Genomic DNA, 14680 nt, shown 5'->3' with positions numbered 1-14680 from the left:
GCCTTAGCATCAGGCCTCAATTTCCAGCTATTTTACTGAGAAGGGCTTAGAGCTGGAAAAGAGTTTTAAGACGATGGCTCACCTTTCTATAGCTCTATGCAGTTTTTTAATATATATTCTTAAAGTTTATTTATGTATTTTGAGAAAAAGTGCGCCAATGGGGAGAAGCAGAGAGAGGAAGAGAGAGAATCCCAAGCAGGCTCTGCAGTGGCATCTCAGAGCCCCACTAGGGACTCAAACTCGTGATCTGTGAGATCGTGACCTGAGCCGAAACCGAGAGTCAGAAGGATGCTTAACAGATTGAGCCAACTGTAGTGCCCCTAGCGCTATATGTATGTGTACAAACACACACACACACACACACACACACACACACACACACAGACGATTTCACAGTAAGCCCCTGAAGTAGGGAGAACAAATTTCAATATCAATGCTCACACTCAATGGGTGAGGAAACTGAGGCCCAGAGAGAATAAATAGATTGCTCTAAGTCAGTCATGTGGCTGGTGGGAGTGTTGAACAAGCACTGCCTCTGATGACTTTTATGCTCTAACACCAGGAAACTAGGACATCTAGGAGGAAATGGAGGTTTTTGGATTTGGGGCTGGAGCCAATCTGACTTGGTTCATCATTAGATCCTCAGGACCGAGAGAGAAAGTGCTCTCTAAAAAAAAAAATAGTTGAATAACGGAATGAATGGCAAATGGAAGGGCACACGTCAAGGAGCTGGGGAATGGAAACCCACCAGGCCATCTGGTGGCCCAGTTTCAGCTTTGAAGCAAAAGTAAGTGATGAGAATAGTTTCACACCCACTAGGGACATATCAGGCTTGGATCCTCTAGGTCTGGCCAGAGAGGGAAATTCAAATTAAAGCGTGGTGGTCCTCTAGATGGATCAGGGTTGGGGATACCCCTTGTTCCCTCACCTCCTATCTCCAATGATGCCTAGGCCAGGTTTGGTTGTCAGGGGTATAGACCTCCCCTGGGCGAGAAGTGTTCTGAGGACAGCAGCCGTACTTACCAAGTGGCCTCCAGCCCAAATACAGGCCTGCACAGTTTGGGTGGGTGTGTAGTCAGTGTTACCTGAATTAGGTGAGAACAAAGGGTTGTTTCTTATGTGATATGGACTGTGGGTCTGTGAGAACAAAGGGTTGTTTCCTATGTGATATCGCTTGTGGGTCTGGAAAGAGGTTCCTTCCACCATAAAAGGTATGCTCTCAGCTTTCCTCCTTCCCCTTCATCATTCAGCCTGGGGTCCTCCTCAGGGGTGAACATTTAAAATGTGGCTATCCTCAGGGGCGCCTGGGTGGCTCAGTTAAGCGCCCAACTTCAGCTCAGGTCATGATTCGCGGTTTGTGAGGTGGAGTCCTGCTTCGTGCTCTGTGCTGACAGCTCGGAGCCTGGAGCCTGCTTTGAATTCTGTGTCTCCCTCTCTGTCTCTCTCTGCCCCTCCCCTGTTCATGCTCTCTCTGTCTCTCATAAATAAATAAATAAATAAATAAATAAATAAATAAATAAATAAATAAAACGCAGCTATCCTCGGTGAGGGTAATTTAGTAAGTTTCCCAATGCTTTGGTGTGTTCGAGAGCTTCAGATTTTCCTCCAAACCCTCCCTCCTAAGGCCGGGTATAGAAAACCCAGAGAGAGAAAAAAGTCTCAGGGGATGCCAGGGAAGCAGTTACACCATTTTGCTCAAAGCTGACTGACTAGTGACTGTACCTCCAAAATAACTCAGGCTAATTTGTGCATAATTCTGCATCTATTGGGACAGCAGTGACATTCTTAACCTGCAAACTCTTGTGGGGAGATGCATTTCACTTTCTTGCAGTTTCTGAATTTCTTAGAGGCATCCGGGGACTTCCCCCCACTCCCTCCCAAAAAGCTAGCAACTCGTGGGGGAGAATAAGGAATGCTGGGTTTAAAGCCAGAGAACCTGGTTTCCAGTGATTCTGAACTAGCTCTGGACCTGCTTTCCTCACCTATACAGGAGAGTGATGAAAGTAACACCTACCTCACAGGGCTGGTGGGGGATCGGTGAGATAATGTCTGGGAATGCACTGCAGGGCCCTAGACAAATGGCCGTCATTATATTGTTCATAATCTCTTACATTTTATTAAGTACATTATAATCTTGTATCTTCCATGCAGACCAATGAGTCAGGCAAAGGAGGCAGTGAAATTATTCCCATTTTACAGACTTAAGAAACCAAGTTCAAGTGATTTGCTCAAGGTCAGATAGCTACTTAGGGTCAGCCAAGTCCAAGTGGAACAACATAATGTAAATATGTACAATGTACATATTTCCTTTCCTCCTCCTGAGTTAGGGGTTGACTGCCCAGCTCAGGCAAGTCAAAATATTTGCAGATCATAGCCATCCACCCCAACCAGTGACAGCAGTGATGATGATGGCCCGTCTGTACCAGACTTGACCGACTTGACGGTGGGACCGGGAGGCCTCAGGGAGGGCTTCCCGCTCTGAGGCCCCGCCTTCTGGCGGCCCCCAGCAGGAAAGCGGGCGGCGGCGGCGACCGGTCTCCGAAGCTAGGCAGTGGAAATCCCCAGCACTGGTGCGGACTGGTGGGAACCCACTGGCACCCCTGCTCCCTGCTGAGGCCCATGCGGAAGCCGGTAGGATGGAGGGTCCGGGGTTCTGCGCACCTGTGGCCTTAGTTGCTCCCCTGCCAAGCTCTCCTCTGACTCTAGTCCTCCAAGGTCTCCTTCTCGGTTACTCCCCTTCTTGGGGTGTGGGTATTTGCTTTAACCCAACTGGGCCAGTGAATAGAACCCTTGTCTGCCGCTTCCCATTTTTTCTCTCTAGGCCTGGTCCTTAGGAGGCTCATTCCAGGGCTCCTTTATTTTTGGACCTAAAAACACACAGCAAGCTTTTGCTGAGGGCAGCGCTGGGCTCCCCGGTGCCCTGGCACGCTGGCGAAGAGGAAACGGGGAGGAGGCAGGAACCAGACGCGACTCCCTCGGCCTTTCTTTCCTTCCCTGCTCCCCGCCCCTTCAGGAAGAAAGCAGTCAGAGATCTGATCGCTCGCTGAGGCCGCTGTGCCAGCACCAACCACTACGTCGTCCTCCTTTTCTTCCACCCAGCTTTGCCCAGAGCGCCCGGCTGCCCGCGCGCCGCAGGCTGGGCAGGTCCTGGCGGGTGGCGCTGGCTCCCCTCCCCAGGGATTCTCAGCGAATCACGTTGTTCCTGGGCTTTCACGCTCGAGTGGCTCTTGCGTAACTCTACGCCCTGGCCTAAGTTAATACTTTTTTTAAATAGCAGAATTAATACTTTAGGAAAAGGCAAATACTTCCGCCACGGAACCCGAGAAAATGTGTAAATTACTGCGCTGACTGGTTCTCCCTCCCCCAGATCCCCGAGGTTCCTGGCTCCTGGGGAAGGGGTCCCTTGGAGAGGCCGGAGCAAGGCCCAACCCAGACGTTTGTTTTCACCGGGTCCAGCTTACCGCCAGGCACAGCGTTACCAAAAAAGGCCTTTCTCCTGCCAGAGCGCTTGGCTGCATACGGCTGTGCAGCGGGGTGACGCGAGGTTCAGCCCGGGCCTCTTCGAAGGCTGAGCCAGTTGGCGGCAGGGATGCCAGGCCGAAGAGTCCCCAGCCCGACCCATCTCTGCCACAAAGGGCTCGAAACGGCTCGGGGACAGAAGGGAGACTGCAGGGAGCTTAGAAATGTGTGGACACGCTGCGACCTTCTCACCCTTAAGGTTGGGCGGTGGTCTCTGGCAAGGCCAAGTGGAGAGTTGACCAGTTTAGAGGGGGACAGTTCTCTGAGGGTGTCAGCTCAGATGGCACGCTGGAGGAGCGACAACCATAGGAAGTAAATTCAGGGAGGACTGCAGGCATTTCCTCCTTGAGCCTGGTTGAACCTGGCTTTGCTGGTCTCCCAGACCCCACCTCCAGTCTCTCCACCTGCTGTCTTAGGTGGAGCCCCAGAACAACCCCATCTTTCCCACCCACACTGTGGACACAGCACTGTCACAGGGGCTTCGCCTTCCAGGGAGAATCTACCCTCAAAACATTGATGTTCTTGCTTCTCACAATCCTGGACACATCCCCAAATAGGGCCATCTCAGACAAGCAGTTAGGACAAAACTGACCACCATAAATGACGGTGATTCTTTGAGGGTGGAAGGGTGTCAAGAGAACTATGCTTTTTAAATTAAAGGATTATGAGACTGTAATGGAAGTTTGTTTAAATGCATGTTTATTTCTAACTCAGTGTGTCTGAAGACACCCGGCATGTATGTGTATATATATCTCTCCTTTAGTAACAGCGAAGACAGAGACAGACAGGGAGATGGAGACATATGTGCACGCATACCAAACATAACACTGTGACATAGACTCCAACTTGCTTTCTCTAGCAGCCTGGCTAGAGGGTTGGGGCTAGGTTGCCGTTCCTCAGTATTTTTGGTTTAATAAAGGGGTGGGCTGGATAAATATTAATGTAAAGAAATGGGTGAAGCAGCCTAGCCAAAGCTAATGAGCCTGGAGCCCTGGGCTGGTGGGGATGTCACTCCATTTCCCAGCCCTATGTTTTGACTCACTCCAGGATAGCTGTGGTGTGGGGAGGGCTGAAGTTTGGAAGGGTGAGGCAATGCCCTGGAGCAGCTCTTTACAGAGGAATCACTGCTGGGAGCCAGTCAGCCTGGGAAAGTTTATTATTGTTGGGGGGTGCACAGCGAGCTCCCTTTTTTTCTTTTTTTTCTTTTTGCAATAACAGAAATCCGGCTGCTCTGAGATGAAAGAGGGGTTCCCTAGGGCTCTTCCTTCCCCTTTTCTCCCCATCCTTAAAATTCCCCTTCCTTTGCACCTCTGACCCCAGAATGAGCGGGAGAACCATGTGCTGAGGAGTGCTGGGTGGCAGAACAGTGTCTGAAGGTCAAGTGTCAAAATAAAAATAAATACATCTTGTTTCTTACACTCAACTTTATTACAATTAGTAGTAACAGTAGTGATGTGCATAATGACCCTCACATTTTATGCAATTTACAAAGTACTTTCACATGTTAAGTAGCAATAGTACCAACATTAATATCAATACTACTAATAACCAACACTTACTTCCTGTGAAGCCTGACACTGTGCTCTACACAGCGTATGGTGTGTTTGTTTCAGTCTGTGGCAGTGGCAGATCCAAAACTTCTTTATGTGTGAGAACTCACTGGCACAACCTGTTTGGAAAGGGAAGGATGGGGGTTGGTTATGAAGGTGTATTTTGTATAGCACTTTACGTGAGATTGTATGTAACAAAGAAGGGCCGATGGAAATTGTGAGGACTGCAAATCACCTTTGAGAACCTGAGTTTGTCACAGCTACCTCTCAAACCAGAATTACTGGATGCAGATCCCACCTCCATCTCTAATGGCTGTGTGACCTTGGGCAAGTCATTTAACCTCTTTACTTTCTGAGCCTGCAAAACAGCTAATGATAGTATCTACCTGGGAGACAGTATTGAGAGTTTAATGATGACGCAGGAAAACCACCTGGCAGTGTCTGGCTTACAGCAATCTCAGTGAGTTACCTCCGATTATGACAAAAAACAAAACAAAATCGCAAACAATTCTAGTAAGGTGGGGGCTATGATCCCATTTTACAGAGGGAAAACAGGTGATGTGAAAGAAAGTAACTAGCTCAAGGTCACAAAGCTAGTAAATGATACAGAGGAAATTCCAACCAGGTTCAACAAACTCCAGAACCTGAAAGCCCCTTCTATTGCTTCCTCTCCTCCAGCCTAGCCCATGATAATCTCAGTTTTCATGACGGTGGGATGAGGGTGGGAGGAGCAGACCCAGTACTTAGAAGAATCAGTGGAACTGTCCTAACTAGAGCTACGACCAACCTTATCTGTTTTTGCAATAAGCAATAATGATGAGCAGTGATCCCCTAACGGAAAAGACATCACGGCCTTGCTCAGCTTTCTGAGCACTACGGAATGAAATCACAACATGTGAGAAAGAATCTTGAAACTGCCACTGTGCTTTACAAAGAGATAGCAATATTATTAAATGCTGCTCCACCTTCTTTTATCAAACCGGGAAAAAGCACTCACCTGTTTGGCCTCTGCAGCACCTTCCCCCTCCCTGCCCCCAACTGCAGCTGTGAGCAGCCAGTAGCTTGTTTTCCTTAAAGGCCTCCGGGTGCTCTGGGTGCTCGCTCGTAGCGTCTTTAGACACTAAGCCAAAATTTTTAGAGTGCGACTGGGGGGGAGGAGTAGCTCACCCTGAATTCATTTAGCTCTGTCATTGAAACTCGGGCTCCTAAACGAGAGCACAAAAAGAAATCGAAAAGGCAGTTTCTGGACCAATGGAAAACAGCTAATTTTGCAGGTGCTTTGGCATCAATGGTAGCAATGAATGTAACATCCATACCGGCGGGGGTGGGAGAGCTTTGATTACAGATGAAATGGGTAGTACCCTAAACGAAATTCGCAACGAAAATCTTGAAACTGGACATTTAAATTCACTGCCCGGGGTGGGGTAGGGAGCGGGATCGGAAATGACGCTTGTGGTTTTTTAATGCGTTTTTACTTGGGAAAGCCGGGCGGGGAAAGGAAAGGTCATCGTCTGTTTAATTTCCACCCCCAGCCCTGGACTTCCAGCATTAGCTCGCCCGGCCTCAGCTGTTGTACACACACGGTGAGGGGGGAGGGGAAGGCGGAGGCGCGGAGGCGGGGCCGACTGGGAGGAATCTGGGCGTCCTGCCGCGCATGCGCCTTCCCCGAGCAACAAGTGGGCTCCACAGACAGAGGAAGTGTAAGGGGGGGGGGCAGAACTGGTGCAGAGCATGGTGGTGACGTCAGCGCTCCGCCCGGGCGGCATCCCGCGCGGCCAAGCCGGGGACAGCGCGAGCCGCAGCGCGAGCGGGAGCGCCGAGACGCGCCTCCGGAACGTAGAGTAACAATCACAACCCCACATTCCGGGCGAGTGCGAGCGGGAAGGGATGCGACCCGGGCCGAGGCGCCGCGCGAGCGCCCTGCAGCCAACGTGAGCGCCGCCAACAGCGGCGGCCCGGGCGCCGGCCAGGCCTGGGGGCGGCGGGAGCCTGCTTGCGTGCGCTCCTCTCCTCTGCTCTCGTGCGTTCTGGAAGCAGTGGCCGCGGCGGCTCCCTTCGGCCGTGCAAACCGAGGCGCCGCCAGCGGAACGGCCGACGCTGCGGAGGGGAGAAGCACCTCTCGGCTGCCACCCCCTCCCTCCCCCGGCCCTCCGGGGAAGCAGCGACTTCAGCAAGATTGGACCCGGGCACCGGGTGGCACTGAACCCTCTAGCCTTCGCCCCGGGGAGCCTGGCGGGGAGAGGACGCAGCTCGTAGCGGGGCCCCTAGGGGAGAGGAAGAGACAGCCCCTTTCGAGCTTCCAAGCACCAGCCACTCCGGGGAGGGGGCCAAGAGCCAACGGCGGCCAGCACTCGGCACCCTCGCCCCCTCCCCTCGGGCCCGACGCTTCCAGCCCGGGTGCGCGGCACCAGGAAGAAGGCGCCTGAGCTCCCCTCCCGACGAGACAGCCGCAGTAGGAGGTGGGGGCGAGGAGCGGGCTGAACTCGTCCGCCGCCCCGGCGGTGGAGCCCCCGCGGAGAGGCGCTGCGCCGGCGGTGGAGACTCGCGCTCCCTCCAACCCCTGGGGCAGAACTTTCTCGCCCCCCCTTCCTCCCCCGCAGCCGGACTCCCTCCCCAGCCGGCCAGTCCTCCCGGAGGAGAAGGCGCCGCGGAGACAGCCTGGGCGGGGGCCTACCTTCCCCAGGGCGGGCATCATGTCGGCGGCGCAGGTGTCCTCGTCCCGGAGACAATCTTGCTACCTGTGCGACCTGCCCCGCATGCCCTGGGCCATGATCTGGGACTTCTCGGAACCCGTATGCCGCGGTTGCGTCAACTACGAGGGCGCCGATCGCATCGAGTTCGTGATCGAGACCGCGCGCCAGCTGAAGCGGGCGCACGGCTGCTTTCAGGACGGCCGCTCCCCCGGGCCGCCGCCGCCCGTCGGGGTCAAGACGGTGGCCCTGTCGGCTAAAGAGGCGGCGGCTGCGGCAGCGGCGGCAGCTGCCGCCGCACAGCAACAGCAGCAGCAGCAACAGCAGCAGCAACAACAGCAGCAGCAGCAACAGCAACAACAGCTCAACCACGTCGATGGTTCCAGCAAGCCTGCGGTGCTGGCGGCCCCGTCCGGCCTGGAACGCTATGGCCTGAGCGCTGCCGCCGCCGCTGCCGCCGCCGCCGCCGCCGCGGTGGAGCAGCGCAGCCGCTTCGAGTATCCTCCACCGCCGGTGAGCCTGGGAAGCAGCAGCCACGCCGCGCGGCTGCCCAACGGCCTGGGGGGCCCAAATGGTTTCCCCAAGCCAACACCGGAGGAGGGACCCCCAGAGCTGAACCGCCAGAGCCCCAACTCCTCTTCAGCTGCGGCGTCGGTGGCGTCTCGGCGCGGGACGCACGGTGGGCTAGTGACGGGGCTGCCCAACCCGGGGGGCGGTGGAGGCCCCCAGCTCACGGTGCCCCCCAACCTGCTGCCGCAGACGCTGCTTAACGGCCCGGCCAGTGCCGCCGTGCTGCCCCCACCGCCGCCGCACGGCCTGGGCAGCCGTGGGCCCCCGACGCCCGCGCCCCCAGGGGCGCCCGGGGGCCCCGCTTGTCTGGGGGGCGCCCCAGGCGTATCAGCCGCGTCGTCCTCAGCGTCGTCTTCCACCTCGTCGTCAGTGGCCGAGGTGGGTGTAGGTGCTGGCGGCAAAAGGCCCGGCTCGGTATCGAGTACAGACCAGGAGCGCGAGCTGAAGGAGAAGCAGCGGAACGCCGAGGCCCTGGCTGAGCTGAGCGAGAGCCTGCGCAACCGCGCGGAGGAGTGGGCCAACAAGCCTAAGATGGTCCGCGACACGCTGCTCACGCTGGCTGGCTGTACGCCCTACGAGGTGCGTTTCAAGAAGGACCACTCTCTACTGGGCCGCGTCTTTGCCTTCGATGCTGTCTCCAAGCCGGGCATGGACTACGAGTTGAAGCTGTTCATCGAGTACCCCACGGGCTCAGGCAACGTGTACTCCAGCGCATCTGGTGTGGCCAAGCAGATGTACCAGGACTGTATGAAGGACTTCGGCCGGGGTCTCTCCTCCGGCTTCAAGTATCTGGAGTACGAAAAGAAGCACGGCTCCGGGGACTGGCGTCTACTTGGAGACCTGCTGCCTGAGGCCGTGCGCTTCTTCAAGGAGGGCGTGCCCGGCGCCGACATGCTGCCCCAGCCCTACCTGGACGCCAGCTGCCCCATGCTGCCCACGGCGCTGGTGAGTCTAAGCCGCGCCCCCAGCGCGCCCCCGGGCACCGGGGCCCTGCCGCCTGCCGCCCCTTCGGGTCGGGGCACAGCTGCCAGTCTTCGCAAGAGGAAGGCGTCCCCTGAGCCCCCGGATTCCGCCGAGGGCGCCCTGAAGCTGGGCGAGGAGCAGCAGAGGCAGCAGTGGATGGCGAACCAGAGCGAGGCACTAAAGCTCACCATGACGGCCGGGGGCTTTGCGGCGCCCGGGCATGCCGCCGGAGGTCCGCCCCCACCGCCTCCGCCCCTGGGACCCCATTCCAACCGGACCACCCCGCCCGAGTCAGCCCCCCAGAACGGCCCTTCCCCCATGGCCGCCCTCATGTCGGTGGCAGACACTCTGGGCACGGCGCACTCGCCCAAGGACGGCAGCTCCGTGCACTCAACCACTGCGTCCGCGCGGCGCAACAGCAGCAGCCCGGTGTCACCGGCCTCGGTGCCCGGGCAGCGCCGCTTGGCATCACGGAACGGGGACCTGAATTTACAGGTGGCGCCCCCGCCTCCTAGCACCCACCCGGGCATGGACCAAGTGCACCCCCAAAACATTCCGGATTCCCCTATGGCCAACAGCGGGCCCCTCTGCTGTACCATTTGCCACGAACGTTTGGAGGACACGCATTTCGTTCAGTGCCCATCCGTCCCCAGCCACAAATTCTGTTTCCCTTGCTCTAGAGAGAGTATCAAGGCCCAGGGGGCCACCGGCGAGGTGTACTGCCCCAGTGGAGAGAAATGCCCCCTGGTTGGGTCGAATGTACCTTGGGCCTTCATGCAGGGCGAAATCGCGACGATCTTAGCTGGAGATGTTAAAGTGAAAAAGGAGAGAGACCCTTGAACCACAAGACAGCCACCTCCTTTGCCCCTGACCGGCTCCTCTCCGATCCAGAGGGCCCCTCCCCCACCCCCCTCCCCCCTCCCTTCCCTCACCCCCAAGGTGTAGAATTGTGAATATAACAAACTGCAAAAAGTTAGTCTTATGTATAGACATTATTTTCGTCGTATGTTTCTATATTTTGAAACAAAAGGTATGTAACTTCTTCATTTGAAGGATAAGCTGGTTTGTGTTAAGCAGTATAATATTGGTTGGGTCATTTGCATCATTTCGTTAGCATTTATTTGGTGGCAGAGTGTTTGCCTAGGTACCGAATTAATAGCCCTTAGCAACGACTGCTGCTGGTGTGTATTTTTGTAAATGTTATGCACTCTCTGAAAGGAAAAAAAAAAAAAACACAAAAGAAAATGACTTTTTGTTTTGTTTTGCCAAGGCCAGTGTTGCTGCCTAAAAAAAAAAAAAAAAAAAAAAAAAAAAAAAAAAAAAAAGCTATAAAATGGTGAAAGCTTCTTTCTAAACAGCCCCGAGTGTTGAAGTCTTCACTTTATTTTGTTGGTTTTGTTCCGTTTTGTTTTGTTACTCTGTTTTGTTTGCAAAATGGTAAGGGGGAGGTGTTGGGGGGGATGGGGTGTTTTTTGTTGCAAGTTTGTGAGGGAAAATGTTTTGGTTTGTTTCTACTGACCTGGATGTGTTGGATCTTCACGTGTTGTTTTGTTTTTGTTTTATTGATGCACGGATGCTTTTGAACAGTAGAGCGAAATGCTAGACATGGGGAGTCTGCTCTGTTTGTCCTTTATACATTTCTGTAGTTAACAGAACACTGTAATGTGCCTTGGAGCTTAGTAACTTGTAATAAATTCAATTGATATTAATTCTGCCCTGAGTCAGCAAGTGTGTTTTTCTAGAGCTAAGGCCACATAGTTCCAACATAGGGGACACCCTCCCTACCAGCAGAGGACACAAATGCTGGTGCCTTTGCAAGCCCTGAGAGGTTGGCATCTGTAGAAGGCCTTGTGCTGGCTGGCTGCCCCTCCCCCCTCCCCCCCCCCCCCCCCCCCCCCAGTACCAGGCTATTTACATTCACCTCTGGGGGCAGGATGGTTGCTGACTAAGCAATTTCTGTTTACTCTTCTGCGTCTCTATTTTCCCCATGCACGCCCCAGCTGCAAATGGCATTGTCAGGAACTCTCCAGTGCAGCTGTGACTTGAGTTCAAGTGGGAAAAAGCAAAACAAAAAAGCTAGGATGCTTTGCCTCTTCGATGTGGCAGAAATCACGCCACATGTAAAGCAAAAATGCCAGAGAGCTGGGAGCTGTCCGCGGAGGCATGAAGGGTGTGGGCAACAGGGAAACACAAGCATGGACTGAGCCAGGAGAGTTGCCAGCAGCTTCCAGCTGATGTATTGGAAAAGCAGGGCCACCTCATTCATCACTCCTGTTTCTTCTCTTTATGATAAGTACTTCCAAAGGCTGGACACTTAGCTGGTGAGAATTGTGGGGAGCGGGGGAAGAGAAAAAAAGCCAAATCCAGTTCCTGAGGCAAAGGTCCCTTATGACATCAAGTAAAACCCATTCCCACTGGTGAAGAAATTCAAGTATTCGTCTAGTCAACTTTTGGGCAGCATTTGTGAGGTACAGAGGGGTGGGGAAAGGGACCAGGACTGGAATGTCCCTGGGAGCTCTGAGCCCCCTGGGCTGAGACCAGACTGGAGCTCTCCCAGAGCTAGGGCAAGGCAAACAAACCTGGTTTGGACCTTGTACTTTGTGGGAGGCAAATGGAAGAGGAGAAAACAGAGGGAGGTAGCAAAACAAAACCTATCTGAAATTCACTCCTGGTCACACCCCAGTCCTGAGAGGGGTGCGGGCTGGGCCAGGATAGTTCCCATCAAGGTGAGGAATAGATGAACAAGAGAAGAGAGACCTGGTGTCTCCAACCCACTCCCATCAAAGAGGGTGCAGGAGCAGGTGGGGAGGGAGGCGGGTATGGGTGCAGGCATGTTTGGGGAAAAGCAAATCACTGGTTAGCACAGAACACCGGTGTGGAGGTTGGGTTGGTGTTGGGACTCGCTGTTAATAACACCCTTTTAGTTTCTGTTCCTGCTTTGCCACCACCATCACTGAAGTAGTGGAAACCATGACTCTGTGTGTGTGTGTGTGTTGTGTGTGTGTGTGTGTGTGCGCGTGCGTGTGTGTGTGCGCGTGCGTGTGTGTGTTGGGGGTGTGGATAACTGGCAATTGATGGATTTGCTGCAGCCTCTTAATCCTGGTACATGGGAGGTGCCTGTCTCACCTCTTTAAGAATCTCCCCACATATAAATAGATATGCGTGTCAGCTTCCTGCAAATGTGTCCTTGCATTTTCGTCTGCTGCCAAGTGTTGTATTGGTGCTTATGAGTCATGAAACCTATTTTCATCCTCAGGGGTAATTAACTTGGGGGTGATAATGCATAGCAGACTGTAGGAAGAGTTAATTCTAAAACCCATCCTCGCCGGCTACCAATCACGCATTTCACTTAAAGGTCTGGGTTGGCTTTTCTCATAAGCTCATTAATAAAAACCAAGCATGTTTCGCCTGGAAGATCCTCTAAGGTGCTCCCAACCCCCACTCGCAGCACATACACTCTTCAAATGGGTAAAGCACAGGAGCCTGAGAATACAGAGAGAGAGTGTCATGGGTGTATTTTAACCACCATTGAATGAAGGAGCCGTGGGTGCCGCCATGGCATTGAACTGCGCATGTGGACTTTGATGTGTGGATTACCTGTCTGGACATAGACCTGCAAGTATAGTGCAGTGGCTCCAAGTGGGGGTTTGGTCCTGTTATTGCCTCTGTGTGCACATCTGCTGCCGGGGGGCTGCCACTGTGTCTTCATTGCTATGGTATTACCTTCAGGAACTTTTAGGATTACAAGACCCTTGCTTTAGTGCACATAGGTAGGAAAGGGGCCTGTCATTAAGAGCTGAGAACAGTGGAGTTTGCTCCTTCTTGTCGCTGGGTGCATTATTAGCGGGAGAGGCAGTAGCTGTAATAATGAGGCATCCAGCAAAGGCCGCCAGTTTGGTTTCACTAAGGAAGCCTGCCTTGATGAGGCCTGGGGGAGGGGAGGAGGGAGTGGGAGGGAGAGCAAGGGTTGGGTGGAACTCTGGCTGGAAGTGAATTATAATGGCACAGTTAATTAAAGTTTACCATAGCCAGGGGCCATTTGTTAAATGGCGGCTCTCTCTTCTCTTTTTTTGGAACCATGTGACCTTTCTCCTCGCTCAGACCCATTCAGCCGCTAGTCTGGTTGCCTTAACCAGTCTTGCTTTGATCCTTCAGCTAGATTCCCCCTTCCCTGAAGCTTTCCGCATTGCGCGCCTAGGAAGCATTTTCTTCTCCCGCACGAGAGGATTCTTACGGGTTTCAGAGATTCAGATGGAGATGTCTGGATGAGCCTAGGCTTCTTCATCGCCAGTTCACCCTGGCTTTCCCCATCTCTGCCATTTCCCGTCCTTCTTGCTGCCTTCCCCCACAGAGCCAAGGTGGCCAACATTTAATAATACATATTGTGTTTATTTATATGCATTGTTGGCACAGCTAATCCAAGTTGGATGTTTCTTTTAGAGGACACAGGGGTAAGGCAAGGAGGGTTTTGAGAGAATGGGCTGATGGGGTCATTTTTTGACCTTGATCTCTGAAGACTGCACCATCAGAGAGCCACTGCATCCTGCACTCACATGTGAACCCACTGCGCTCACGTGGGCATGGATGCCTGCGTTACCAAATGTACGATTCATGGGTGCATTCGCACGTGCATCTAGCCCAAGCTGTTAAGGTAGTGACTACTGAAATTCACTTTTGCTTTCTCCCAGACCTTATCAAATCCAGGAAATGAGAACCGAGAATGACCATACAGTCATCTAGTGAAATGCTTTCTAAACCTGAGGTCAGAGACACCATAGAAAAAAATCTGATAAAAATGATGGATCCTTCCCCAGAACGTACAGGTGCCCTCACACACATGAATTTGCATACATTTTCTTTCCTTTTTAATATAAATTTTATGTGTTTATTTTTAAATAGAGGAAACATTTCTTTGGTTCAAAAATTCAGAAGGTGCAAAGGGGAATACGGTACCATCGTAAGGCCTTCTTTGTGCGAAAGGCCCTGTCCGTGCTCAGTTCCCTTCTGGGATACAACCAGTGTTCCCTGATTTGTAGAGGAGTCTGTGCACATATAAAGCCCAACCACAGAACCTGAGGTTGGAACTTAGGTCTAGTCCATCCACCTTATAAAGATAAGGCCGCCAAGGCACAGAGAGAGGAAGTAACTTGTCTATGGTCACACAGTGGCAGAGCCTGGACTAAATCCCTGTTAGGGAACTGCTCTGATGGACATTTCCTACAATAAGTAAGTAAGTAAGTAAATAATAAATAGATAGATAGATAAATAAATAAATAAATAAATAAATAAATAAAAATAAAGTAAGGACACTTGGCCTAACCAGAGCAGTATACGAGAAAAGGCGACGACGAGGCGGGCAAAGGACTGTGAGTGCCTGATGGGGTGGGG

General features: G+C 53.1%; 1 protein-coding gene and 1 long non-coding RNA gene across 2 annotated transcripts; both read left to right on the top strand.

Annotated features, from left to right (window-relative positions):
* Positions 1-2146: 2146 nt before the first annotated feature.
* Positions 2147-4195, top strand: LOC123584119. The gene is made up of 2 exons (XR_006705172.1): positions 2147-2631; positions 3368-4195. It is a non-coding gene; the product is annotated as an uncharacterized LOC123584119 (long non-coding RNA).
* Positions 4196-4933: 738 nt separating this feature from the next.
* Positions 4934-11001, top strand: IRF2BPL (interferon regulatory factor 2 binding protein like). Its single transcript, XM_045451648.1, has one exon. It carries the CDS (start codon positions 7763-7765, stop codon positions 10130-10132), a length of 2370 nt encoding a protein of 789 aa, XP_045307604.1. The 5' UTR covers positions 4934-7762; the 3' UTR covers positions 10133-11001.
* The last annotated feature ends 3679 nt before the right edge of the window (positions 11002-14680 follow it).

This window comes from Leopardus geoffroyi, chromosome B3 (assembly GCF_018350155.1).
Source record: "Leopardus geoffroyi isolate Oge1 chromosome B3, O.geoffroyi_Oge1_pat1.0, whole genome shotgun sequence".
Classification (NCBI taxonomy): domain Eukaryota; kingdom Metazoa; phylum Chordata; class Mammalia; order Carnivora; family Felidae; genus Leopardus; species Leopardus geoffroyi.
Note: the sequence above shows the minus strand (reverse complement) of the source record. Positions and strands in the feature narration are given on the sequence as shown.